At 56.0% G+C, this 26428-nt stretch overlaps 1 protein-coding gene across 5 annotated transcripts; it reads left to right on the forward strand.

The window, feature by feature from the left end:
• OCRL (OCRL inositol polyphosphate-5-phosphatase) lies at positions 1-24918 on the forward strand. 5 transcript variants are annotated; one of them, XM_064159239.1, is made up of 25 exons: positions 1-222; positions 333-412; positions 1090-1169; positions 1993-2031; positions 2606-2713; positions 2789-2884; positions 3255-3378; positions 3466-3627; positions 4086-4187; positions 4965-5079; positions 7058-7174; positions 7402-7589; positions 8973-9084; positions 11124-11233; positions 12894-13029; positions 14125-14235; positions 14508-14673; positions 14882-15117; positions 18326-18463; positions 18658-18681; positions 21120-21239; positions 21383-21467; positions 21947-22074; positions 22806-22917; positions 23606-24918. In XM_064159239.1, exons 1-25 carry the CDS (start codon positions 190-192, stop codon positions 23728-23730), a joined length of 2847 nt encoding a protein of 948 aa, XP_064015309.1. In that variant the 5' UTR covers positions 1-189; the 3' UTR covers positions 23731-24918. The 5 variants fall into 5 exon arrangements, with proteins under 5 accessions (XP_064015309.1, XP_064015308.1, XP_064015310.1 ...); XM_064159238.1 differs by having other exon boundaries at positions 2-222; positions 2603-2713; XM_064159240.1 differs by lacking the exon at positions 2789-2884 and having other exon boundaries at positions 2-222; positions 2603-2713.
• The last annotated feature ends 1510 nt before the right edge of the window (positions 24919-26428 follow it).

Raw genomic sequence — 26428 nt, forward strand, 5'->3', positions numbered from 1 at the left:
GCCCCTCCCGGTAGCTGCCCGGAGCCCCATATCTCTCGGAGCAGCCGCGCCCTAGACCTGCCCCCTGGGTGCTCAGGCGGAGGGTGCTGCAGTCCGCCCTCCCGCAGGGGGCAGTGTGATTAGCGGCAGCCGCCTGTCCGTACCGCGTCCGTGGTTAGCACGAAGTAGCTGGGAGACGGAGGCGCCGCCATGGAGCGGCCCGCCGCGGCCTGCAGCGTGCTCGTATCCTCCGAAACCTGCCCCGGGGAGCTGTGGAGGGAGGGACGGGGCCAGCGGGGGCTGTGGGAGTGGAGGGCTAGGCAGTCACGGTGCTTTCCTTAGCTGCGGTGCAGAGCGTGGCCGGCGAGGAGGTGCGGGCTGGGCGGCGGGAGCCGTGCGTGATCAGCCTGAGCTGGCGGGGCGGCCGTTACGGGTGAGTGCCGGGACGCGGCGGGGAGAGCTCGTTTCGGTAGGGCTGGGCTGGCTCCCATTGTCTGCCCGGCCAACCCGGTTGCTCCGGCCGCTGTGCCAGTGAGTCCGGTTTGTTTTGTTGCTGCTGGAGTTCGGGCCGTGCGGGCGGCTGGTTCCGGGGCGGCTCGTTCCTCTTCCACCGCCGCTGGGCCCCCGGCTGGCCAAGGCTGTACCGCGCTAGCCACAGTTGCCGTAACTGCCCCGGAGAGTTGAAGCTCTTGAGCCGCTGCGTTACGAGCAGGACCGGGGCGGAGCGGGAGCTGCTGGCCGCTTCTTTGCCGCTACTCTTCCCTGCGGCGCGGGCGCGGCGGCCGGCGGGCAGGGCGCTAAGATGCGGGCTCTGGAGCGCTGCTTCTCCCCTCCGCTTCCTTGCTCCTCCGGGTTTCTCCGAGGAGCCGAAGCCGCTGCACCCTAAGGCCGAACCTGCCCCGCAGCAGGGGGAGTTGAGCGGCACTTTAAGCCTCGCCCCGGGCATCCCTATCCCGCGGGACTCGGAGCCTCTTCTCTCTTCTCCGCTCCCAGCAGCACGGCGATAGAAACGAACACTGCTGCGTCTCACTGCCGGTGCTGCGCTCACCCGTGTCGGTGCACGGGTATGGTGTTGTTCGGGGGTTTTATCGGGCTCTTCTCTCTCTCCAGGATAGTTATCCAGCGGCAGGGGAAGGGAAGCTCCGATCCCGATTACATCCCCATCAACAGCCGCTTTAAGTGCGTGCAAGGTACTGAGCTGGGGGCTTTTTTTGCTGGAGGTGGGAACCTGCTACTGCTATTGGGAAAACCCAGCTTTGGAGGAGTTCCTTAGCCTGCCTCCTGGGCACCCGTGTAGATTGAGCCCATCCCCATGGAACTGCACCTCCCAGTTTGTTGAGCCCTGCCTCTTCCCTACCCTGCGGGCAGGAGCTGGGCTGGGGCTGATGAGCTGTGGGCTCATGCAGAGCCAGCATCTTCAACACCTGTCTGCAGTGACTGATACTTGCTGTCTGCTGCTGTCTGTCTGCTCCATAAGAGCAGGAGCTGGGAGCTTTACTCCAATTCTGTCTTCAGATCCAAACTTCTCTAAGGTCTGTCAAGCTGTCAAGTCTCAGCAGCTATGGAATGGGAAGAAAGCTTCAGGCCTTGTCTTAGGTTAAACCCAAGTAGCAGTGTGTGTTCTTGGGGCAAGGGTTGGTTGGGGACTGAAAGCACCTTTCCCTGGACCAGCTCACCCCTTCTGTGCAGTTCAGGGTGGTCCAGCCCCATGGCTTTTGCTGTGTAGAAAACTCTGTAGTTTGTTGTCAGCTTGGTCCTTCCTAGAGACTGAGGTGGAGCAAACTGTTCAGGTGTATGAGAACTCCAGATATTGGGAATCTCCCCAGTTGTGGGGAGTTGCCACCCAGGCTGTCTGAGCATGACCCTGCTTTCTCCTCTGGCCATTATTGGCAGCTCAGGTGTAAATTGCAGCTATTTGTTCCTTTGCTAGGGCCCTCTCGTGCAGGCAGGATGTTCTTTTGGAGTTCTCAGTTCCTGCAGCCCTCATTCTGATCCTGTTTTTCTCCTTTGCAGAGGCAGAGGAGACTCTGCTGATTGATATCGCCACCAACAGTAAGTTCTACACCTACAGCCACACTACCAAAGGTCTTGCACACTTGGGGTTTGTCTCCAGGGACTGAACTTCCCCTGATGATGTCGTGTGGCTCTTTTAGACAGTCAGTTGTCAGGACAAACATGATCTGGAATGCCCAGGTTGGATTATTGGCAATTGGTCAAACTTGAGCTTCTTAAATCTTCCCTGTGGGCCCAGCCCCGTCCCCGGCGCCATCATCGCCCTTCTGCTTCTCTATCTTCTGCTCAAGCTGTGGTGACAGTTGGCCTTTTTCAGTGCTGGCAACACTTGGTCTCATCACTGCTTCTGCTCTCCCTTCCAAGAAATATTTATTAGTGCTTTCAGAGCTCTTCTCTGAGGTTGCAGTAGGGAGAAGAATTCTTGAAGCCACCTTAGGTGGGGTGGGAGATCTCAAGAGCACAACTGAGGTAGCTTAGGTTCAGATTCGTGTTGGAAAGAGCAGCTGGACCTTGGCTGTCGTTGATGAGCTGGGAGCACAGCCAGAAAGCCTGGTCTCAGCTGCACGAAGCAGCCCTGTCTGACCCTGTGAGCCTGTGTCTGTGCCCGAAGCAGGCTGCAAGGTCCGCATCCAAGGGGACAAGACAGCGGAGCGGCTCTTTGAGATCCCCGATGAGGAGCGGTGCCTGAGGTTCCTCTCAGAAGTGCAGAGCATCCAGGAAGGTGAGCACAGCTGTCGGTGAGTTTGTGACACCTCCTGGCAACCAGCAGTTACTGACAGGGCTGATCTCTTTTCAGCCCACGTGAAAGCTGCTCTTCCTGAATCTAAGAACTCAGCCAACTGGCATCAGGTGGAGAAAAACCTCCCAGCTCTGTCAGAGATCTCTTCTTCAGGTGCTGAACTATCACCTTGGTGCGCTTTGTGCAGCAGTGGGGCCTCTGGTTAGGGACCTGTGTCCAACCCTGCACTCATATTCTCACTTTTCATTGCCCTGCACAAAACAAAACATCTCAATCCTCAGGTCCTGTTGCCCTGGACTGTTGATTGATTCCCTCTTGATTGTTGCCTTCTGCCTTGGTTTGTGCCTTCACCCCCTCTCTCCCTCCCTTGGGGTTAGTGCCCCTTTCTGACCCTCCTCAGTCACCAGCATTGATAGGTTGCTGTCAGATTAGCTTTGTCCCTCACCGTGGAGTTGTTTTTTCCCCTCTGAGCATTTTTGATGCCATTCCTCAGGGCATGTTGCTCCTTTTGTTTTCATTACAGGAGCTCTGGGGTTTGATGATGACTTCAACACTCTAAGCCTGGAAGAGAAGAGGAACATGCAGAACCACCAGCCGGGGTCTCGCCGAGAACCCCCACGTCCTCCTCCCGTGCCTCAGAACAGGCAGTAAGGAATGGGGTGGAGCTGTTCACATTCACCCTTCTCTTCCTAGGCAGCAGAGCCAGTTTCATTCTGCTCTGGCTTCCTTCCTAGACTACACCGAGAGAGGGAAGGTGCCTCCAGAGACCAGCCCGAGGTGACCAACACCATGCGCAAGATGTTCTTGCCCAGCACGCAGCTGGGGCAGAGGGAAGGCCTGATCAAACATGTGCTTGCCAAGAGGGAGAAGGACTATGTCAACCTTCACAACTTCAGGTGAGGGACAGGCAGAGCTGTTTGATTGCTTCTGGGAGCTCACACCTCGCCTGGGGTTGAAACCTGACAGCTCCGAGGTGTGGCCAGTGTGGGTGGCTGAAGGAGGATCAGTGCAGCCTGCAAGTCAACAAGTGCCTGTGGTGCAGCTTCTCCTTTTGCATCTGTGGCTGTCAGATCTCTGAGCCTTCAAGTGAGGCTGAAACTTGTGCAGAGAGGACCAATGCAGCTGTCCCACCATGCTGCCCTAGTGCTTCCACATGTGACAGGGTGTTAAAAGAGCCAGATGTTTGCTGGTCCCACTGAAGGGTCATGGAAGCATAGAACAGGCTCATGGAATGGTTTGGCTTGGGAGGAACATTCAAGATCATCTATCTCCTGTCCAGCCTGGACCCTGCTTTGGCTGTGCTGTTGTGCTTGTTGCTGCATTTTCTAACAGTTTAGCTGCTTGTCTGCTGTAGGTTTTTTGTGGGGACATGGAATGTGAATGGGCAGTCTCCAGACAGCAACTTGCAGTCCTGGCTGGAGTGTGACCCGGAGCCTCCAGACTTCTACTGCATTGGGTGAGCGGCAGTGGCCTTGTGTTGATTTTGGGGCTGGGTTCTTTGTGGCCCTGGCTTGGGCACTGATGGTTTGTGCTTGGTTTGAGTTCCTGCTGTGCTCTCAGAGGTGCCACAACCCTGAGCTGTGTCTCAGAAATGCTGTGTGAGGGCACAGACCTATTTGGATGGGCTTGGAGGAGGCTGGTGTGACAGAACAAAGCAGATGTCTCCTGAGGCATTCCCAGAACTTCCTGTCCTCTGCCTGACGTAAAGCTTCTCCCAGGGATGGTTGCTGAGGAGCATTGGAGGAGAGTCCCAGGGGCACTGTGGTGAAATTCTGCTGCTTTATTTAGCAAGTAGGAGGAAGGAGCTGCTCTTCCAAGAAGAGCTGCTGCTAGAGGCCTCCTGTGGACCTTACTGAGACCTCAGTGTGGTCTTCCAAGACATCAGGGAGCTGATCAGAAAGCTGAAGACAGTCTTTTGATCAGGGCCCTTTGCCTGGCAAGGGCTGATGGATTGAAATCAAAGAGGGAGATCAGAGTGGAGAGAAGGGAGAAATGTTTGACACTGAGGGTGGTGAGAACCTGGCCCAGGTTGCCCAGAAAGGTGTGAGATGCCCCATCCCTGGCACTGTTGCAGGTCAGGTTCTTTGTGGCTCTGAGCAACCTGCTCTAGATGTCTCTGCTGACTGCAGAGGTTTGGGCTGTGTGACTTTCAATCCAAACCACTCAGTGACCTTCCTGTAGCAGGAGGCTGATCTGTGGGGAGCTGAATGTCCTAACTCAGCTGGTTTTTCAGGTTCCAAGAGCTGGACCTCAGCACAGAAGCTTTTTTCTACTTTGATTCTTCAAAGGAGCAGGAATGGCTGTTGGCTGTGGAGAAGTCCCTGCACCCTAAGGCCAAATATAAGAAAGTGAGTTCTTTTTGGTGGTGTGGGGTCTTGGAAGGAGAAATCTGGGCCAGGTTGCGTCTGGAGAATCTTTCTGCCCACAGTTGTAGAGAACCTTGTACTTGGAAGTGGAAATGTACAAAGTTAGGGATCAGAATGATTGTGTAAAAGCACAGAGCGGGTCTCAGGGCCATGGAGAGCAGTGGGTTTGGATCCTTTGTCTCTGTCACCATCTCACCCTTGCAGTGGAGAAGCAAGGTGTGTCTTGAGCTGCTAAATGGAATGAATGGCTTTTCCTGGAAGGAAAGGGTCAATTCTTGGGGTGAAATGCTCCAGAGGCTGCTACCTTGCATTGCCTGAGCTGTGGCAGCAGGACTTTTTTTCTTCTGGCTGGTGTAGAGCCAGCTGCTGGGTTCTGTCTGTGCTGCAGCAAACCTTTCTGCTGTTAGTTCCAGCTCAGCACACATCAGGCAGCTTCCCTTTCCTCCTCATCCTGTGTCCCTTGTCACACCCTCGGAGCTGAGCTCGGTGACCTGTGTTACAGGTTGTCACAGCAGGGAAATGGCATCTCACCGAGCAGAGATGCCTCAAGAGGGAGCCCAGGGTCATGACCTGAGCTGCCAGGAGGTTCCTCCGTTCCCTTTGCCGTGCTTGAGTTTGGGATGAACTTCTCCCTCCCTGGTGGAAGGGAGAGGGCAGGATATGGATGTGGGCAGGGGGAAGTGACTGAAGTTGTTGATAAGCCTTCTGGTTTCATGAGGGTTCCACTGCTGCAGAGTGGGATGGGGACTCTGGCTCTTCCTGCAGCACAAGAAGGACATGGATCTGCAGGAGTGAGCCCAGAGGAGGCCACCAAGATGATTAGAAGAATGAAGCACCTTCCCTGTGGGGAGGCTGAGAGAGTTAGGGTATTTCAGCCTGGAGAAGAGAAGGCTCCAGGGAGAGCTTTAAAGCAGCCTTCCAGCACCTGAAGGAGACCTGGGAAGGGACTTTTTGTAAGGGCTTTTAGTGCTAGGACAAGAGGCAATGCCTTTGAGCTGGAAGAGAGAAGACTGAGGCTGGAGGTTAGGAATAAATTCTTTAGGATGAGGGTGGGGAGGCACTGGAACAGGTTGCCCAGGGAGGTTGTGGATGCCTCCTCACTGGAGGTGTTCAAGGTCAAGTTGGATGTGGGTCTGAGAAACCTGCTCCAGTGGGAGGTGTCCCTGCCCACAGATAGTCTTGAAGGTCCCTTCCAACCCCTTCTATGAATCCATGAATGAATTATCCAGTTCCAGCCTCTCCCCTCACTTGATCCCAACACATCCAATACCTCTGCAGTGAGCATGCAGCCCAGTGCCTTTGTTGCTGGCTCCTCTGTTTTGAAGGCACAGGCTGGGAGTTGTGTTGGCTTGGCAGATGTAAGAGATGCAGCCTGAGACCCCTGCTGGGACAGACTATGGCAGTGCTGTGCTAGCACCTATAGGTTGGGCTCTGCAGTAGAGAACCTGTCAGGGATTCCTGGCCTTGGAGAACAGGTGTGTTCTGAGGGGCAAACAGGTTGTAAGGCCCTTTGAAACCCTGTGGGTTGGACATGTTTGCCTCAGGAGATGAGAGCTTCTCTGCCTGGCCCCTCCAGCACAGCTCCCAGCTGACCCTGCAGCCCTCAGTGACAACCAGAGGCTCTCTATGATGTGTCTCACCAGAGCCCTCGGGGTCTTCTCTGCAGGTCTGGCTGGTCAGAGCACAAGGCTGAGGCTTCCAAGCAGGCCTGTTGTGTTCTTGGCAAGTTTCCGTGCCCTCCCAGGACAGCCCTGCTTGCAGGGGACCCTCGGAGTGGGCAATGCTGCAGGCTCAGCACAGCTACCAAGGGGTGAGGGATTCTTCTCCAAAGCCTTGCTCTGGGCCAGGAGGTCCTTTGAATGGTGGCAAGCAGAGATTGAGGAAGAGCAGAACATCAGGCAGGGCAGAGCTGCACTCCCGTTGTCCTCCTGGGAACTGGGGAGCCCTTTTGCTGCTGCAGGTGCAGATGGTCCGTCTGGTGGGGATGATGCTGCTCATATACGCTAAGAAGGATCATCTGAGCCACATCCAGAAGATCGTGACAGAGACCGTGGGCACAGGGATCATGGGGAAGATGGTGAGTCAGCACTGCTGCCCTGTGGCCCTGCGAGGCACAGCACAGCCTGGGCTTCTTCCCTGGCCTGGCCCTGCTGCCTCGCTGTCACCTCCTTTGGCCAGCCACCTCCCTTCTCCTTTAGCCAGCCACCTTCTTTCTCCCAGCCCACCCACCCAGCCACCACCTTCCTTCTCCAAGACAACCCAGCCACCACCTCCCTTCTCCAACCAACCACCTTCTCTCCCCAGGGCAACAAGGGTGGTGTGGGAGTGAGGTTCGTGTTCCACAACACCACCTTCTGCATCGTCAACTCCCACCTGGCTGCTCACGTGGAGGACTTCGAGCGGCGGAACCAGGACTACAAGGACATCTGTGCTCGGATGAGTTTTGAGATCCTCGATGATGGTCTACCTCAGCTCAACATCATGAAACACGAGTGAGTTGGGTTTGCTCTCCTCCCTTTGGAAGAGCTGCTGAGTGATCCAAAGCTGGAAACCAACACAAAAGTGAAGGGGTCTTTAAACCCGATGCAAAGGATCCAGGATCCTGTAGCTAAATACTGAAACCATTTCAAAACTGAGAAGAAAATGTAGAGTGGATTAGTGCAGAAAAGACTTCAAAGAGGAGATGATCCTTGATAATCCACTGATGGAAATGTTGAGGCTTGACTGTAAACAGGAAGAGCTTTGATAGCAGAGTGGGTTAGATTTTAATCTTTAAATGAAACCTTTATGGAGTAAAGGGGGGAAAAAGCACAAGGGTGGGTAAGGAGAAGGCTGAGGGACTGTGGGAGAGCCCAGTGAGGGGCAGGGGAAGAGAGAGTTGATAGGGAATGCCTGATGGGTGAGAGAGGACAGGAACCTTCTGGAGACCACAGGAATATTTTGGAGACCACAGCCTCCACGTGAATGTTCTGGAAACCACAGCCCTGGCAGGAATCCAACTCTACTTGTACCAGTTCTGCACCAGTCAGTCTTTGCTGGGGAGCTGACACAGTTGTGCCCTGATCTGGTTGAAGAAAAGGCGGTGAAGAACAAAGAGGTAAAACCATGGTGTCACATGAAGTGAGAGCACAGATCAGCCAGCCTGTCTGCTTGACAAGCCAGCTCTGCTTCAGGAGCTCTATCATTGTCATCTTCTGTGCATGAGAAGACCCTGACCGCTAGATGGACTTTGTGTAGCCTGAAGTTGTGAAGGTTGATGAGGCACACTGGTCTCACTTCATTGGAGAGTTGGTGGTGGGTGGTGGTCTCTTCTCCCAAGGAACGAGTGACAGGACAAGAGGAAATGGCCTCAGGTTGTCCCAGAGGAGGTTTAGGTTGGGCATGAGGAACAATTTCTTCCCCTCAGTCATTGTCAAGACCTTGCCCAGGCTGCCCTAGGCAGTGGTGGAGTCTCTATCCCTGGGTGAGGGTTTAAAAGCCATGGAGATGTGCTGAGTGCTATGGTTTAGTGGTGCCCTGTCAGTGCTGGGTTCATGATTTGGCTCCATGAGCTTAAAGAGCTTTTCTAACCCAACCCATTCTATCTTTCTGTGATGTTCTTGGTCTTTTTCCAGACTGAGGCAAGCTTGGATATCTCCAGTAAGCTAAGTCTTCAGTCCCCTCTGAGATCCAAAAGAGGAGGACTTGGTGCTGTAGTATCTGCTGCCACTGGAAAGTTCTGTTGTTGGGCTCAGTCTTTTGTGTCTCCTTTTGTCTTCCGTGCGTCGCAACTTTAATCACCACCAGCCATCTCTTCTTCTTCTCACCCATCTTCCTGTGCTCCCTGCAACACTTAACTCCTGGCTCTTCTTCTCCACACTTGTCTTTGGTTTCAGTGTTGTCATCTGGCTCGGAGACTTGAACTACAGGCTCTGTCTGCCCGATGCCAGCGAGGTGAAAAGTCTCATCAGCAGGAACGAGCTTCAGAAGCTGCTTATGTATGACCAGGTCAGTCACCTCCACTTACCTTTGCTCCTGACTTGTGAGGTCACCATGGTTTGAGATGTGCCTGTGCATGGTAGGAGCTGGCAGATGCTCTGACTAGATTCTAGGCAGAGCTCTGGTGTCCTGGTGGCATCAGAAGTAGGTTGTATGTTGTACTGGGGTTAACTGGTAGAAGTTCAGTCAGCTGCTGCAGAGGGAGTCTCTGCAGCTCACTGAAGTTTACAGGGTCACAGGATGTTAGAGGTTGGAAGGGGCCCAAAGATATCATCAAGTCCAACCCCCCTGCCAGAGCAGGATCATACAATCTAGTTCAGGTCACAGAGCACATCCACATGGGCCTTGAAAGTCTTCAGAGAAGGAGACTTCACAACCTCTCTGGGTACCTGTTCCAGTGCTCTGTGACCCTTACAATAAAGAAGTTCCCCACTGTGTTGAGCTGGAACCTCCTGTGCTGCAGCTTCCATCTATTGCTCTTTGTCCTATCCCAGGGAGCAAGTGAGTAGAGCCTGTCCCCCCATCCTGACCCTCAGCCCTCAGTTATTTATAGACATTTATTAAATCCCTTCTCAGTCTTCTCTAGACTGAAAATCCTCAGGTCCCTCAGCCTCTCCTCATCAGGCAGTGCTCCAGTCCCCTAATCATTCTCATAGCCTTCTGCTGGACTGGACCCTCTCCAATAGATCCCTGTCCCTCTTCAACTAGGGAGCCCAAAACTGAATGCAGTACTCAAGATGAGGTCTCACCAGAGCAGAGTAGAGGTGGAAGAGAATCTCCCTTGATCTAGACACACTCTTCTTAATGCACCCCAGGATCCCATTTGCCCTCTTGCTCACAAGGGCACATTGCTGTGCCATGGACACCTTGTTATCCAGCAGCACTGCCAGGTCTCTCTCTTACATGCAACCCACAAGCTGGAACATGGGGATCTGCACCAGCCACCAAAGCTGCTGTGATCAGTGTTTTGCAGGAGGTATCGATCTGGGACCAGCACTTCTCTGCTGTTTGACCTCAATGCTATGCTCTGCCCTTCCGTGCTCAGCATCTCTGAGTGCTGCAGGCTGAGGCAGCACCAGATGTACTTTCAAGAGGAGAGTAGGTCGGGGTTGTTCAGCCTGGAGAAGAGGAGGCTGAGGGGAGACCTCGTTACCCTCTACAACTCCCTGAGAGAAGGTTGGAGAGAGGTGGGGATTGGGCTCTTCTCCCTAGGATCAAGTGATAGGAGTGGCCTGAAATTGTGCCAGGGGAGGTTTAGGTTGGAGATTAGGACAAATCTTTCCTGCAAGAGTGGTCAGGCACTGGACCAGACTGGCCAGGGAGGTGGTGGAGTCCTTGTCCCTGGAGGTGTTCAAGAAAGGTGTGGCCATGGCACTCTGGGACGTGGTTTAGTGGCCCTGGTGGTGTTGGGTTGATGGTTGGACTGGATGACCTTAGAGGACTTTTCCAACCCAAACAATTCTGTGATTCTGTGAAGGGTTGTGCCTGGGAGACAGGGGCAGGAATGGTGCCATGTCACCTGGCAGGCAGCTGAGCAGTGAGGGGAGGGATCCTGTCCTGGAGTTCATCACTGCAGCAAGCAGATCTGTATCCAGAGAGCAGCTCAGATGTTTCTGAGGCTAAGAAATGAGCAAAGGGGAAGCTGTGTCAGGTGTCAGCCAAACTCAATCCTGCAGGCTGCTGCTAAAGTGATTGGCAGTGAAATATTAATGACGATGCTAGAGCCTGGAAGATAAAGAAGGCCTTTAGCACCCCTGCAGCAGTTCAGATTTCTCCTAACTACTGTTCTGTGCTGCCTGCAGGGCCTGGTGAGCAGCACTGGGCCAGCTCATGTTCACCCTTGTCCAGAAAACGTTCCTCTGCTGTTGAATTTTTACCTCTGTCAAAGGTTCCAGGTCTGAGGAGCAGTTTGGAGGGTGTCTGGTGCATCCCTTGGCTGCAGGTGGCAGTGACCTCTGGCTGCAGCTCTGCTCTCTGATGCTCTGCTGTATGTTTGGGGTGGTTTGCTGGGTTTTGGGGTGTTTTCCAGTGCTGTTTTTCTGCTCTAGCTGAACATTCAGCGCACCCAGAAGAAAGCCTTTGCAGATTTCACCGAGGGGGAGATTAAATTCGTCCCTACCTACAAATATGACTCCAAAACAGATCGCTGGGACTCCAGGTAAGTCAGGCTGCCAAGACATGTCCTCACCTATGACACAGAAACCATTTTCTCCCAGAGCTTGATTTCCTGCTTCCTAGAGCTGGAAACACCTCTCATTGTTAGAGCAAGGGCTAGAGTGCACAGGCAGGTTTGGACTCCATGTCCCATCTTCTCTGGAATAAGTAGGGCTTCCATACACAGACCAGGCATGTGCCCCCCCAAGTCTCCTTTGCTGCTGGTTGCAGAAGGAGGAGGATGAAGAGGCAGCTCACGGGTAGCCCTGCACAGGAAGGGTTTGCTGCTGCCAGGGGCAGAGATTCATAGAATGGGTTGGGTTGGAAGGGACCTTTTAAGATCATCCAGTTCCAACCCCCTGCCATGGCCAAGGGACACCTCCCACTAGAGCAGGTTGCTCAGGGCCTCATCCAGCCCAATCTTGAACAGTTGCAGGGCGGGGGCATAATTGCAGTGAAGGAATTAAGGGTGTTAGGAAGAAATTCTTTGCAGTGAGGGTACTGAGACACTGAAACAGATTGCCTAGGGACATTGTGGATGCCCCCTCCCTAAAGGCATTCAAAGCCAGGTTGGATGAGCCCTTGAGTGACCTGGTCTAGTGGGAGGTGTCACTGTCTATGGCAGGGAGTTGGAACTAGATGATCTTTAAGGTCCCTTCCAACCCAAACAGTTCTGTGATTCTCTGACTCATCCTGTCTCCTGGCTTGCTCAGCCCCTGGGGTGGCTGTGCTGTGGCAGCAGCAGCAGTTCCTGCCTGCAGCCGCTCTCTGCCTCCCCCAGCCCTGTCTGCATCTGCTGCAGAAGCTTGCTCTCAATGGGGAGCACACTGTGCCTGTGTGAATCAGCACAGTGGTTCATCTGGAGAAGGACAACCTGGGATATTCAGACTTCTAACATCGTAGTAATTGCTGGGTAGACTTTCTGTAGTGGAAACAGCAAGTGATGGGTCAGATAGAGCTGGCAGCAGAAGAAACCACTGCAGCTTGGGTCATAGCACACATGGCTTCAGGCTGTGGAAACAGCCTTGTTTGATGTCATTGTCTTTCCTGATGCTGGAAAGGATGGGAATTTTAGCTCCTCTGTAGGGAAACAGAGGCTGAGGGGAGACCTCATTGCTCTTTACAACTCCCTGAAAGGAGGTTGGAATGAGGTGGGAGTTGGGCTCTTCTCCCTAGGATCAGGTGACAGACTGAGAGGAAATGGCCTGAAATTGTGCCAGGGGAGGTTTGGGTTGGAGATGAGGGCAAATCTCTTTGCTGCAAGAGTGGTCAGGCACTGGAACAGGCTGCCCAGGGCGGTGATGGAGTCCCCATCCCTGGAGGTGTTTGAGATTCTATGTAGCGCTGAGGGACATGGTTCAGTGGTGGGTCTGGCAGTGGGGCATTGATGGTTGGACTTGATGATCTTAAAGGTCTTTTCCAGCCTGGAAAATTCTATGGTTCTCTGGAAGGTGTGGCTGTGGCACTGTGGGACACAGTTTAGTGGCCATGGTGGTTGGGCCAGATGACCTTAGAGGGCTTTTCCAACCCAAACGGTTCCATGCAGGGAGGTGACAGGAGCTCATCCCACCGCTGGTGATGCGGTCGGTGGTGGTGGGGCTGGAGGGAGCTGCTGGCTGGTTTGCTGGGACCGCTGGGTCACCCTGGTAACCTGCTCTTGGCAGTGGGAAGTGCCGCGTGCCCGCCTGGTGTGACCGCATCCTCTGGAGAGGAGGCAACATCGCCCAGATGCGCTACTGCAGCCACATGGAACTCAAGACCAGCGACCACAAGCCTGTCAGCGCCCTCTTCCGCATCGGGGTGAGGTGTCTGCTGGGCTGGGCTGGGCTGGGGGCCTTCAGCACATCCTCCTTGGGCACAGCAGCTCCGCTGAGGCTCTTGCAAGAGCCCACAGTAAATAACATGAGATGTGCCCTCTGCGTGGGGATGCTGCTGCTTGGCGTGGAGCACCTCTGCTGTGAGCACAGGCTGAGAGAGCTGGGCCTGTTCAGCCTGCAGAAGAGAAGTCTCCAGGGAGACTGCCTTAGAGCAGGACAAATCCTGCCAGGATTTGAAGGGGCCCACAGGACAGCTACAGAGGGGCTTTTGACAAAGGCATGGAGTGACAGGATGAGGGCTGATGGCTTCAAACTGGAAGAAGCTGGATCGAGGTGGGACATTAAGGATAAATTCTTCCTCAAGAGGGTGGTGAGGCACTGAACAGGTTGTTCAGAGATGTGGAGGCTCCAAGCCTGACAGTGTTCAAAGCTGGGTTGAATGAGGCTTGATCAACATAGTGGAAGTTGACTCTGTCCGTGACAGAGGAGGGTTGGAACCGGATGATCTTGAAGGTCCCTTCCAATCCAAACCATTCCATGATTCTATGGATGACCTGCTGCTTTGTCTCCTCCACAAGCAGACACAACCTGTACCTGCTGTTGCAGGCTTCCCCTGATGTGTTAAGAGTGTGTCCTTTGATTCACATCTGGATTCTTTCAGAAGTGGCTGGGTAGTGGCAGATTTGTGTCTCCTGGTTGACAGAGACAGTCCATTTCCATTTCTGCTACCTCCTGCACCCTGGGTAGCTCAAGCCTTAATGGAGAACTGCTCTCCTCTTCCTCTGGAGATGATGGATAATGTTTAGGTGCCAGTGCTGTCCCACACAGATTACCCCCAGTATCTCCCAGCAGGGCGATCAGTGGCCAGGAGGACCCCAGTAGTATCTGCAGGGGTAAAAGGGGGTGTGAAGCTGCACGTGCGGCTCAAGAGGTGCACCAGGCCTGCAGGTTCTCTCTGCCTTCCAGCTGCACGAAGCAAGTGCTTAGGGAAAGCTCTCACTTCTGTGCTTGCCTCGTGACCAGAAGCTCCTGTGCAGCTGCTCAGAAGCTGTGCTGAGCATTTCCTGGTCTCCCACAGGTCAAGGTTGTGGATGAGCAGAAGTGTCGGAAGACGTTCGAAGACATCGTTCGTATGATGGACAGGATGGAGAATGACTTCCTGCCCTCGCTGGAGCTGAGCAGGAGAGAAGTGAGCATGAAACCCCAATCCCTGCCCACCTCCCAAGCACAGCAGTGCAAGAACTGCTCTTAAAGCCCTGGATTCGATGCAGTGCATGATAGGAAGTTGCACTTTATCTGTAATCATAGGATCAGGAGTTGGATTAGAGGGGCCCCTTGCCTTGGCTTCTCAGCAGTCCTCCTGGGAGGAGCCATGTGGGTGCTCCTCAGCCCTGGGTTGCCACAGCAGAGTCTGGGTGTCCCATGGTCTCCACTAGCACGCTTTGCCTTTTCTCTTTGCAGTTTGAGTTTGAAAACGTGAAGTTCCGTCAGCTGCAGAAGCAGAAGTTCCAGATCACCAATGATGGGCAGGTCACCTGTCACTTCTCCTTCATCCCAAAGCTCAACGACACCCACTACTGCAAGCCGTGGCTTCGAGCAGAGCCCTGTGAAGGCTACTTGGAGCCAGGTGAGCTCTCCCACAGCTTCCCCAGCCCGTGCTGGTGCAGACTGCCAGCCAGCTCCTCAGTCCTCCCTGTCCTTCACCCATCACTTTTCTCACCCTCGTCCTTGTCTGTCCGCTCAGCGTTGTGACCTTCGTCCCTGCTGCTGCACCTTTGTCCCTCCCAACTCCTTTTGGGTGCCTCTGTGTTCTTGAGAGCTGCTGTCTGTTGCAGATGAGAGCACAGAGATCTCCCTGGACGTGTATGTCAGTAAGGACTCGGTCACCCTGCTCAACTCCGGCGAGGACAAGATTGAGGACATCCTTGTCCTTCACCTGGACCGAGGCAAGGACTATTTCCTCACCATCAGTGGGACTTACCTGCCCAGCTGCTTTGGCACCTCCCTGGAGGCCTTGTGCCGAATGAAGCGACCCATACGAGAGGTTCCGGTCACCAAGCTGATTGACCTGGTGAGTAGCAACCTCCTGGAGCAGCTCTGGCAGTGGGCAGAGGGCACAGTCCCTCCTGCTGCCCCCTGGGTTTCACCCTGAGCCAGCTCTGCTGGCTTGGACCCAGCTTGCTTCCTCCAAAGCTTTAGGTGCTGTTATTTCCCTCCATCACACCCAGTGATGTGCTTGTGCCCAGTGTCTGAGGAGGCTCTGATACAAAAGTGATCCTGGCACCCTGTGTTTCTGTCGGGTTGGTGCTGGCAGCTCAGCTGAGTGGCACTGACGTGTCACAAGGGGGCTGATGAAGCACTTCCCGAGGTGCCTGGGCTACTCCTGCAGGGATGAGGGCTCCGGAGTCCTTTTCCTTCTGGATCCTTGTGGCATTCACTCTGCTCAGGGGAAGAAACAGGCAGAAATAGAAGGAACTGAGAGGAAAGGCCCTTGGTGCTGTTAGGAGCACAGCAGAGGACCAGCCTTGCAGCCTCTCTGGCCACTTCCTGTCTTTGCCAACCATAGCAAGCAAGCTGCTCTGTGGAGGAGAGATAAATGCTCCTCTCCCCAAGCTCCACCAGCCCCCACATCAATATTTATCCTTCTGAGGGCACTTGTGTATGCAAGGCAGGGAAACTGTGCCCTGGTCACCTCTTATCTGGTGGTGTCTCGTAGCTGGTTCTGAAACAAAGCCCCATTTTGGTCAGCTTCCTTCTCGTTTCCAGTCTGAGTTTGTTCCTCTCCTCTGGCTTTTCATAGCCTTGCCTGTGGGGTCCAGCAGTTGCTGGAGCTTAGTCCATTCTGGTTTAGCCAGAAAAAACTCTTTTCTTTTTGTTCATCTGAAAGATCAGCCCAGTTCTATTAGTCCCTCTGACGTGTGACACCTTTCCTCTCTCCTATCTTGTATCTCATTCTTCCTTGCAGGTTTTTTTTGTCCAGAAGCTGCTGCCTTTTCACATCTGTAGCTTGGCAGCTTCCACTCCATCTGCTTACCCATCTTCCTCTTCCCTCTGGCAGCTGCACCAGGCCTCTTCCAATCCTTTTGTTGTAGCTGTCAGCTTTTCTCACAGCCCCAACACTTAGAGAAGCCTTTTCCATACCAGAATTCTGATTTTGCAGCTACGGGATCAGGCTCTGCAAAATCCAGGTGGCAATATCCAACATTTGCTACCTCAATTCAGGCAACTATTGCAGGCCTCAGACTCCTCATGCTCTCCAGGATTTGACTGGAAGCGTGTTCTGGAAGGGTACTGAAATTGGGCTGGAGGATTTCATCCATCCTGGAGGCTCCTTCAGTTGCTTTCTCCTGCTCAGTGCTCAGCACTTTGTGTTCTACAGACAGGAACTGAGGCCCATACTCAGCTTCTACTCTCACAGATGCACACTCTTACTTTGCTAGGAGTTCTCTGAGGCTCCTTCTGCTTCCTTTACCTCTGTCTGCTTCCTCCTGCCGTTCAGTGAAACACACAGAAGCACAGAGAGTCAAAGAGAGGGAGGAGAGAGCCCTGTCCCAGTATCCCCAGCAAAGGAGCAAGGCTCTGGTGTTGGTAGGCTCAGTGTCACTGCAGTGCTTCCCTCAGAACACGTTAGGGAATCTCAAGGAACACAATGTGCAGCAGCCCAAAGCAAAATGCAGTCAGTTGCATTATAAAGCTGCTGTCACCTCGGGGCTGTTTTAGGTGCTTTGGGTTTGATCCTACCTCTGAGTGGGGGAACTCTTGAAGGCAAGACAAGCTGAGCTCTTTCTGCTGCCTGTGCTGCACATGCTCAGCACCCCACAGCCCAGATGTGTGCTGGGGCACTGAGGTGTCTGTAGAGGATGTTCAGAATGTGAGGAAGGTGCTGGGTTTGTGTGTGAAGAACCATTTTTTTTCCTCCATCACCTGAAGAGGGTCTACGAGAAAGCTGGGGAGGGACTTCTTGCAAAGGCTTGTAGTGATGGGATGAGAATCAGTGGCTCTGAGCTAGAAGAGGGGAGATTGAGGCTGAAGATTGGGAAGAAATTCTTTACAGTGAGGGTGGTGAGACATTGGGCCAGGTTGCCTTGGGAGGTTGTGGATGCTCCCTGCCTGGAGGTATTCAAGACCAGACTGGATGAGACCTTGTGCAACCTGATCTAGTGGGAAGTGTCCCTGCCCATGGTGGGGGAGTTGGAACTGGATGATCTTTAAGGTCTCTTCCAACCCAGCCCATTCTGGGATTCTGTGATGCTCCCTCCTGCACTGATGTCATGCTGGGGCTTGTCACTCCCTGCACTGAGCGTCTCTGCCAGCCTGGCCAAGCCAGGTTTGTCTTCAGCAGCAGACGATCTGAAGAGCACAGGTCCCCGCGGGTCTGAGCACCAGTTTGATGTGCAGTAGCTTAGGGGAGGGGTGCTGGCAGCAGCTCTCCTGGGAGCAGCTGCTGACACCTGAGCAGCACCCCTTTGGGATTTGAGCCCTAGTGTCTCATCCTGGGTTTTATCTTGGGCTCTAAGAAGCCTCCTGAAGATTCCTTGTCAGGAGCGGGTTGGCCTGGCAGAGCTGACGGTGCCGTAGGCTGCAGGAGGAGATGAAGAGCAGGGCAGGCCTCGGGAGGTGCAGCAAGGCTGCAGATGACTCACCCCGTTACGAAACAGCCTCTCTCTGCCGTCCCCAACCTGCCACTGCCGTCCCTGCGCCGGGGAAGGACAACCTGTGCCAGCTCATGGTGGGAGCAAGCTGTTGTGGGCAAGAGGCCGGGCCGTCGGGGCTGTCTTCTCCTCAGTGAGCCTCCAAGGGGAGCTGAGGTCACCACGGAGCTGAGATGCTGCCCCACTCCAGCATGCCCTGTGCCGTGGTGGCTGCAGCTTTTCAGCCCTTGGATGTGTTTTGGTTGCTCTCGGCCCCAAAGATTGATCTGCCAACGCTCAGCTTGAGCAACCTGCGCCTGTCCCCTCTTGTGGACACCACTGGGGAGTGTCTTCTGTTGGTGCCGTGTTTGAGGATGGCCAGAGGGCTTATGCTGGCAGCCGGGGCCGGGGGGGGCTTTGCCATGCCTCTCCTGCAGTGGGTTAATGCTCTTAGGTGGGGCCAGAGGAGCAGGCTCTGAGCACAAACGCTCATTTCCCTGACTGCACACAAAGCTGCTTAGGGGGCCTGTTGGCTCCACAGCTGCCACCCGCTCAGGGACACAGATTTAGCCTGGGGAATGTTTTATCTCTGGCCTGTTCAGCAGGGCAGATGGCTGGAGTCACACAGGGATATGTATTTCCAACCAGGAAGATCCAAGGAGGGCAGCTTCTTCTTGGTGGCCACCTCGCATCTGCCCACAGCCTGGCTGCTCGATGGGCAGAAACGGTGCTGCTGGAGGACCCCTCCGAGGAGTTTGTGGAGCTCCTGAGCAGGTTGTGCATCATGTGAGCAGGATTTTTGCTAATTGGCAGGGAAATCTCTCCCTGCAGGTTTAGCTCCGGCCGTGTCAGCAAAATGTGTGAAGGGCCTGGCAGTCGGTGGGGTCTTGTCATGCAAATGAGGCTTCTGCAGGGTCTGGAGGTGCAATCCCTCTCTTAACCACACTTTTCTCCTCTTCTCTCTTTCCCGCTGCTCTCAGGGAGAAGACAGCTTCTCAGAAAAGGTAACACAAGCAACCACTCTGCTTCTCAGTGCCCTCTTTGTAAAAGAACCCAGAGTTCTCCCTCGGTTTGCGCTGCAGAGGGGAGGGGATGGGTGCAGAGCCCTTGTTCCAGCAAAGCCTCTTAGCGCAGCTGTGTGCTGGATGGGAACAGGCTGGAGCACAGGGTGACCTCGCAGCCAAGGTGGGGCCAGCCCCACTCAGCTGCTTAAAGCTCACCACTTTTGCTCTGAGGGAGAAATAAACCCTCTCCTTATCCTGGCAGCAATGGTAGGGACTTCCAGAAGGGATTGCAGACCTTTGACATGTCAGATTTGGCTCCAGCCATGCTTGTGGTGTGGAGTTCACCAGAGCACCATCCCCAGAGTTATGGGGAGAGGGACAAGTTGGAAAACTGAAGTCTTTTCCCTCTGCTGGGTTTTCTGTGTCCTTGTGAAGGCCAAGGAGGGCTTTGCACAGTAGACAGATAATGCTCTGCCTCCTGGAGCAGCAGAGCCTGGGCTACCAGCTCATGCAGCCTCCCGTGCCAGAACAGGGTCCCAGCTTGGCTTCATACTGGGGGCCAAGGAAGTTACATCTCTCACTGGATGAGCACCTGGGAGATGCTGGGAGGGTAGCAAAGTTGATCCTGCTCTCTGCAGCTTCCTGGGCTGGTGACATGTCCCTCTCCCGGCTGTCAGAGTTAAACAGGAAAGGGGATGGCTGTCTCCTCCCCGGGAACCCGGGAGTTGAAGCAGATAAAGCTGCCAGTCCCCTTCCTTGCAGAGGGGAAGGGAGGAGGTTGGTGCCTGCCTTCTGGGAACACCCTTCTGCGGAGAATCTGCCAGCTCCGGCGAGGACATGGAGCGTCCCTTCCCCGCTCACGGCAGCAGGGGGCGCTCCGGGCCCGGCGCAAGGGAAACGCAGGGACCAGCTCCTCCTCCTCCTATTCCTCCTCCTTCTCCTCCTCCTCTTCCTCCTCCTCTGTCCTAAGCAGCCGGGCTCTCCTGCCTTGGGGTCTCTGCAGTCCTGCCAAGCAGCCTGGCAGAGTGGGGCACTGCCCTGCGCTGGTCTCCAGTGCTGCCTCGATGTGGGGATCCCCTGCTGAGAGCCCTGAGCTTTCAGGGGGTCTCCAGCTCTTGGCTTTTCCCTCTTGAAGTTCTAACGTGCTGCTTCTGAGCCTGCCCTGTGTGCTTGCGTGAGTGAGGCAGGTGTGTGGCCATGGCTCAGCCTCTGCTAATCAGCAAGATCCTGGAGTCATGGAACAGTTTGGGTTGGAAGAGACCTTTAAGCTCATGGAGTCCAATCTGTTAACCAGCATTTCCAGGTCACCACCAAACCATGTCCCTCAGCACCACATCTCCATGGCTTTGAAAGCTCTTCAGGGATGGGGACTCCACCATTGCCCTGGGCAGCCTGTGCCAGGCCTGGTCAACACTCAAGGGGAAAAAATTGTTCCTCGTGTCCAACCTAAGCCTCCCGTGGGGCAACTTGAGGCCATTTCTTCTGGTTCTGTCAAGAAAATCCATCAGTGTTTGGGGCAAAGCTGTGCTGTGTGACTGCTGCCCATGCTGGTGGGGCTCATGCCAAGCAGAGGTGCCTCTGGGTGCACTGTGAGAAGCAGGACCCAGCCCCAGCTGCTGTAGGTGGTTGTGTGTGCTGCAGAGGGACAGTGACCTCAGTTGTCAGTGTGCCAGTGGCTGAAACAAAGCTCTTTGCATTGGGCTTGTGGTGCTCCTCTGCTGGTGTCTTGGGTTGTGTTACTGCTGGTGCCTACCTTGGCTGGGTGCTTCTGCTGGGGGTGTTTCAGGAGAGCTGGGCATGGCTCCCTTGGGGGCATGAGGGGTGGTACAATGGAGCTACTGATCCTGTCGAGTGCTGATGTGATGGAGATGTCTAAGCAGTTACACTCATTTGGCTGCTTCACTAAGTGGGGAAATGTGACAGTGGTGTCAGGATTGCTGTGTTCAGAGACCTCACCTTTGGAAAGCAGGAGAGAAGCTTCACCCAGCTGGGCTGTTTAGCCCCAGAGAACAGCTGTGGTGAGAGATGAGAGCTCACAGGGATGAGGACAGGCAGGTCCTGCACTCTGTGTCCAGAGAGCAGCTGGGGGACTGGAGTGTGGGGCTGGAGGAGCCTCATACATGGAAGCTGACAGAAGGGTCCTCCAGGGTCAGCAGCAGGCTGGGAGCTGTGATTTAGCCAGCAAGAGCCCTATCCTGTGGGATATGGTGTGGCTGGGGTCATGTCTTGGAGCTGTGGCTGAGACTCTTGGGCAGCTCCATGAAGGAGCTGGGAGGTTCTGTGGGGCAGCAGGAGGAGCAATGGCTCTGTGCTGGAAGGTCCAGGAAGGGCCAGAGGAGTCCTGGGTCCTGCTGCTTGCCTTCTCCAGCATTTCTCTGCTGAGACCCTTCCAGAAGGGTTGGTGTTTCCCTGAAACCTCATCTGCTGTTTGCCACCAGGAGAAATCCGTTCTGCAGATGGACTCCCTGGACAGCGAGGAGGCTGGGGAGGTGCCGCTGCAGGTGCCAAAGGAGATCTGGCTCTTGGTGGACCACTTGTTCAAGCATGCCTGCCACCAGGTGAGGGAGGCTCCTCTGGGGAGCTTGGGGACCTGCTCCAGGCTTGGTGCCCTGGCTGGGGATATCAGCTTTCCCCGTCCATCATTACATGCCTCAGCCTTTGTGAGGAAGGTGACTCTCTGTCCCTGTGCTGTCGTTGGCAGGAGGACCTGTTCCAGACCCCAGGCATGCAGGAAGAGTTGGAGAAGATCATTGACTGCCTGGACACCAGCATCCCTGAGACAATCCGTATCCTTGCTGATGTCCTGGGAGCTCTGCTAGGAGAGCTCCCTCTCAGGAGAACTTGATGTGACCTTCAGCTGGCCGGGTCCCTCTTGGGCTGCCTCCACTCTGTCCTCCCAAGATAACCATTCTTGGAGCTGAACCTGTGCTAGTAACAGGGCAGAGCTCAGTGAGCTGCAGCCAGGCTGAGCCAAGCACTGGAACTGATGAGTGGGACACCAGGGAGCACGACCTGGAGAAGGGACTAATGGAGCAGAGAGCTGCTATGGGCAGAAAGTGGGTAAAGGCAGCACAGAGCGGATGGAGCAGCATCTTCCATGGATGGGAGACCGTGGAGGAGGAGCAAATGGGCTTAGGTGCCAAAGACCTTGTGAGGTCTTTGAGGAGGAAGCAGAGATGAGGCAGCTGCGGGGGAAGGGAGGGGAGCAGGCTGGGGGAGCCGTGTCCACCTGCCAGACATTGCCCCTTAATTCCTGCTGCCACAGCAGGCAGCAACCACTCGGTGGCTGAAGCTCTCCTCATCTTCCTGGAGGCCCTGCCGGAGCCAGTGATCTGCTACGAGCTGTACCAGCGCTGCCTCGACTGGTCCCACAACAGCCGGCTCTGCCGACAGGTACTGTGCTGTCCCTGTGTCACAGCTGTCCCTGTGTCACAGCTGGCTGGCTCTGCGCTGCCACCGTGGGGCTGCTGGCTCTGTCCTGGCGCCTGCCTGCTCCTGCTCTTCCCTGGAGCTGGTGAGGGCCTTTGGGACCAGACCAAAGGGGTTGGCAGGGTGACCTGGGATGCTTTGGCACTGTGGTGTCTCCTGGCAGTGCTTGTGGCTTCCAAAGGGACCCCAAGTGTGCCTTGGCTGTGGACACGACGGGGGAGGGGAAGAGCCTCTGCTGGTCCCAGGCGTTTAAATCCCTGCCCAGAGGTGCAGTTCCTCTGCTTCCCCTAAGGGCTGAGGGGCTCTGGCTGGGCTGCAGGTGAGCACATCCCTGGGAGAGGAGGAGGTTCTGGGACATGTTTTCAGCCCTGACATCAGGAAATCTCTCCTTCCGGCACTCACACTGCTGCTGTGCATCCCAAGGAATTGGTGAGAGCTGGAAGCGAGTGGGAAGCAGCCCCAGGGCAATAGTGGGGGTTTGGTGGCAGCATTGTCCCTGAGGGCAGTTAGAGGAGCCAAATGCCATCAGCAGGGGGCTGCAGCTGGTAGCTCGTCGCTGTCTCCTTGAGCCTGCAGCTCACACCAGTGGCCGTAGAGCAGCTGTGAGGCCACAGAAGGGATGAGGCTGCCCCTCAAGCCCAGCGTGCTGCAGTGATGTGAGCGGGGAGAGCTTCCTGTCCTTGTTCCTTCCGCAGGTGATCTTCCAGCTGCCGCGCTGCCACCGCAGCGTCTTTCGCTACCTGATGTCCTTCCTCCGGGAGCTGCTCCGCTACTCGGAAGACAACAACGTCACCGCCCCCATGATCGGTATGGCTGTCTCCTCCCCTCTGCTGCCCCCTGAAGCAGAACTGCCACCTTTCACACTCTGCTCCTGACCAGTCCCCTGGCCCCAGCTTGGTGGGGTTGGAAGAGACCTCTGGAGATCATCCAGTCCAAGCTCACTGCTAAGCAGGAGCACCCACAGCAGCTTGCCCAGAATCACAATGGTGAGGTAGAGTTGGAAGCTCTCCAGAGAAGGAGACTCCACAACCTCTCTGGGCAGCCTGCTCTAGGACTCCAGCACCCTCACATCAAAGAACTTTCTCCTCCTGTCCAGGTAGAACCTCCTGAGTTCCACTTTGTACCCATTGTCCCTTGTCCTGCTCAGTGGGCACCACAGAGAGGAGCCTGGCTCCATCCTCTTGCCCCTCACCCTTTAGCTCTTGCTGAGCATTGCTCAGATCCCCTCTCAGGCTGCTCTTCTCCAGGCTCAGCAGCCCCAGGGCTGTCAGCCTTTGCTCTTCACAGAGATGCTCCAGGCCCCTCAGCATCTCCACAGCCACCCCTGGACTCTGACCAGTAGTTCCCTCTGTCTCTTGAACTGGGGAGCCCAGAACTGGTCACAGTACTGCAGCTGTGGTCTCACCGGGGCAGAGGGGAGGAGGAGAACCTCCCTCACCGAGCAGACTCTGCGGCTCTCCAGCCTTTCTCTAACAGGTTGTTCTCCCCTCCTCAGCCGCCCTGTTCTCCAGCCTGCTCCTGCGCCCCCCACCCACCCTGCAGGCCAAGCAGACTCCGCAGGAGCGCCAGCGTGCCATCAACTTCCTCTACAGCTTCCTGCTGGCCGGGGAGGAGGAGTGACAGCTGCCTAGTGCCAAAGCCGAGCTGGCAGCGCCGGAGGCTCCCAGCTCTCCCAGTGCCGTGTTTACAGATGGAAGGGAGCGTCCTGCCCACCCTGCGCTCCGCAGGACCCGCGCTCACCGCACTGCCATCCGCCACAGCAGCCTCCTGCTGCCTCCTGCCAGCGGGGTGCACCCCTTGGTACCCACCCGAGCACTGTGCCAGTGGCTTCCTCATCCCACAGCTGTGTCACCAGGTCCCTGAGTCACATTTTTCCCTCCTCCTCACCCCCATCTCCCTGGAGCTGGGATGGGTGGAGGCTGCTGATGCTCCCAGAGAGCTGCAGCATGATCAGTGCCCATCTGTGCCTCTGGCGTTCACTGACTGTACTGGTGAGAGTCCCATGCTGGTGGTGGGTATGTGCCACCCTCTGCCACCCAGCAGCTCAAGCCTACCCTCATGCCCCATCACTGTGCCATGAAAGCTGGACTATGGCTGTCTTAGGAGAGTTCTCTGGACATGTGGCCCCTTCCTCTTGGCAGCCAGGTACCCTCTCGCCTTCCTCCTGGGCTCAGTCCCTGCACTCCCACCCTTCTGCTGCTGTCACCTGGACCTTGCTCTGCTGTTTCCCAGTCCCTGTGCCCCACTTCTGGGACACAAGACAGTGGGTGACAGGGAGGGGCTTGTGTCTCTGCTTCTGCAGGGCTGTTCCTGTGTGTGGTATGGAGCAGGACACAGCATCTCTCCCACTCAACCCTGCCTAAGGAGCCATTGGGGGTAGAATGGGAGCCGAGTGACCATGGTGATGATGGATGCTGTGCTTCCCCCTGGCCCTGGGCTCAGAGGAGCAGCAGGGGGTAAAGTGGGTTGTCGAGGGAAGGCCTGTAGTGCCAGGGTAGCACTCGGCTTGGGAGAGGACACCCCTGGGGACCAGCAGTGATTGGTCCCACTGCAACACTAAGCAGGGTCCTGCCTGCTGGGGCTGTGTGGCTTCACCTCCAGAGACAAGGAATTGTGGGGGGTGAGAGGGGTCTGCAGTCCCAGAGCTCCTCTACCCCAGGGTGCCTGTGGGCTCCATGGCCCCCTGCACGATGTTGGGGGGAAGGGGTCCCCCTGCCTTGTGGCTCTTCTGTTTTTTTCGTTAGAGTTTTTAAAGTGGATAATTTATTGGAAATGGTTCGTTACAAATAAACCTCCTCTCTACCAGGGGCTGGGGCTGTACTGGCCACTCACTCCCACTCCCGTGGCTCTCAGGGAGCTGCTGGGCCAGGGCTGAGCCCTCCCGAGGACTGCAACCTTCCAAAAGCAGCCACATCCTTCCTTGGGGCTGAGATCTTCCGGAGGCCCCTGAACCCTCCTGGGGGCTGACTTCTTCTTGGGGCCTTGAACCTTCCACAAGCAGCCGAGTCCTTCCTGGGGACTGGAGCCTTCCCATCCATCCTTGGGCTCCTACCGCTGCCAGGCAGAGCCATGGAACCAGGGCAGGGCTTCAATTTTCCTGGTGCGTGTTGATCTTGCTGCTGGGCAGCAGCTTGCAGGCTCCTGGCACACCAGCAACGTGCAGCCCAGCACTGGCTGCCCGATCCACGTCCTGGCACACGCCATGCCAAGGATGGTGCCAGGGGCGTTGGCATGGGGCAGGCGGGTACAGGAGGGTGCCTGTGCTGTGTGGCACAGGGTTTTTGCAAGCTGTAGCAGCGCTGCCCGCTGAGCCCGGGTGCCTCCGGCCCCACGTCTTGGCAGGCTGAGCAGCTCCGCAGAAGAGCCCCCACGTCCTGCGGCAGGAAGCGGCCGCCGGTGTCATCTCCATCTGCTTCCTGCCCGCTCCTTGAGAGCAGGGCCTTGCCCGGGCAGCTGCTGCAGCTCCGTCACGCAGGGGACCGGTGCAAGGTGCCGGCATTGTTCCTGCGGCCACCGCATTCCTGCCACTGCCGGCGGAAATGCCGCAGCCAGCGCCAAGCCCTGGTGCTCCTCAGGGATGAGGATGAAGGCTGCCCCATCCTCCAGGCTCAGCCAAGAGTGTGAGTGTCTAGGGGGAACTTTGGGGGCTGTTGGCACCATGTTTTGTGCCCCGTGTGGAGGTCGGGGACTCGTGGATGCGCAGCAGCCCACTATGGGCGTTAGGGACTGAGGGGTGGTGAGGGTGCCTGGATGGTAGGACTGGTGTAGCTGGTGGCATCCCATGCAGGGGCAGTTGAGCTCTGCCTGTGGCTTGGGCACAGCCCGTGTCCCGTGCTCAGTCTGCATGTGGATCGCTGGTCCTTGGGATGCAAACAGATTCCCCAGGACCCAGCCCATTCCCATCTGCCCTCCCGGCACAACTTGCATCCTCCTTCCCCCACTCAACAACTGGGCACCCAGCAGACCTCCCCCATCCTTGCCATGCCAGGACCAGCACCTGCATGGACACCCTGGCAGAGCAGCCAGGCAGCTGCCAGGGGTGAGGGCTGCCTGCAGGCCCTTTTCATCTGCCCCTGGCTCTGAAGACCTCACTGCCCTGTGCCTGCAAACCCCCTGCAGCTCTTGCAGCAGCCCCCACTATGGAGATGCAGCTCCAGCAGCCACCTCTGCCTACCTGCCCACCACTGCCCGCCTGCCCACCTCTGCCCATGCCCCTGTGACCAGCTCTCTCCTCGCATGCCGCCACTCACGGTGCTGGGGCTCTGGCACGGGGGAGCTGTCCTGGCACATGGAGATGTCGGAGCCCGGCAGCCTCCCA

Source organism: Pogoniulus pusillus, chromosome 19 (assembly GCF_015220805.1).
Source record: "Pogoniulus pusillus isolate bPogPus1 chromosome 19, bPogPus1.pri, whole genome shotgun sequence".
NCBI classification, from domain to species: Eukaryota; Metazoa; Chordata; class Aves; order Piciformes; family Lybiidae; genus Pogoniulus; species Pogoniulus pusillus.

Excerpts from the sequence above, each read along its gene's own strand:
- OCRL (XM_064159238.1), top strand. The coding sequence starts at position 190 with ATGGAGCGGCCCGCCGCGGCCTGCAGCGTGCTC. Across the intron at positions 1,170-1,992 it reads CCGCTTTAAGTGCGTGCAAG|AGGCAGAGGAGACTCTGCTG; the intron begins GTACTGAGCTGG and ends TCTCCTTTGCAG. Across the intron at positions 18,682-21,119 it reads AAGACAGCTTCTCAGAAAAG|GAGAAATCCGTTCTGCAGAT; the intron begins GTAACACAAGCA and ends GTTTGCCACCAG.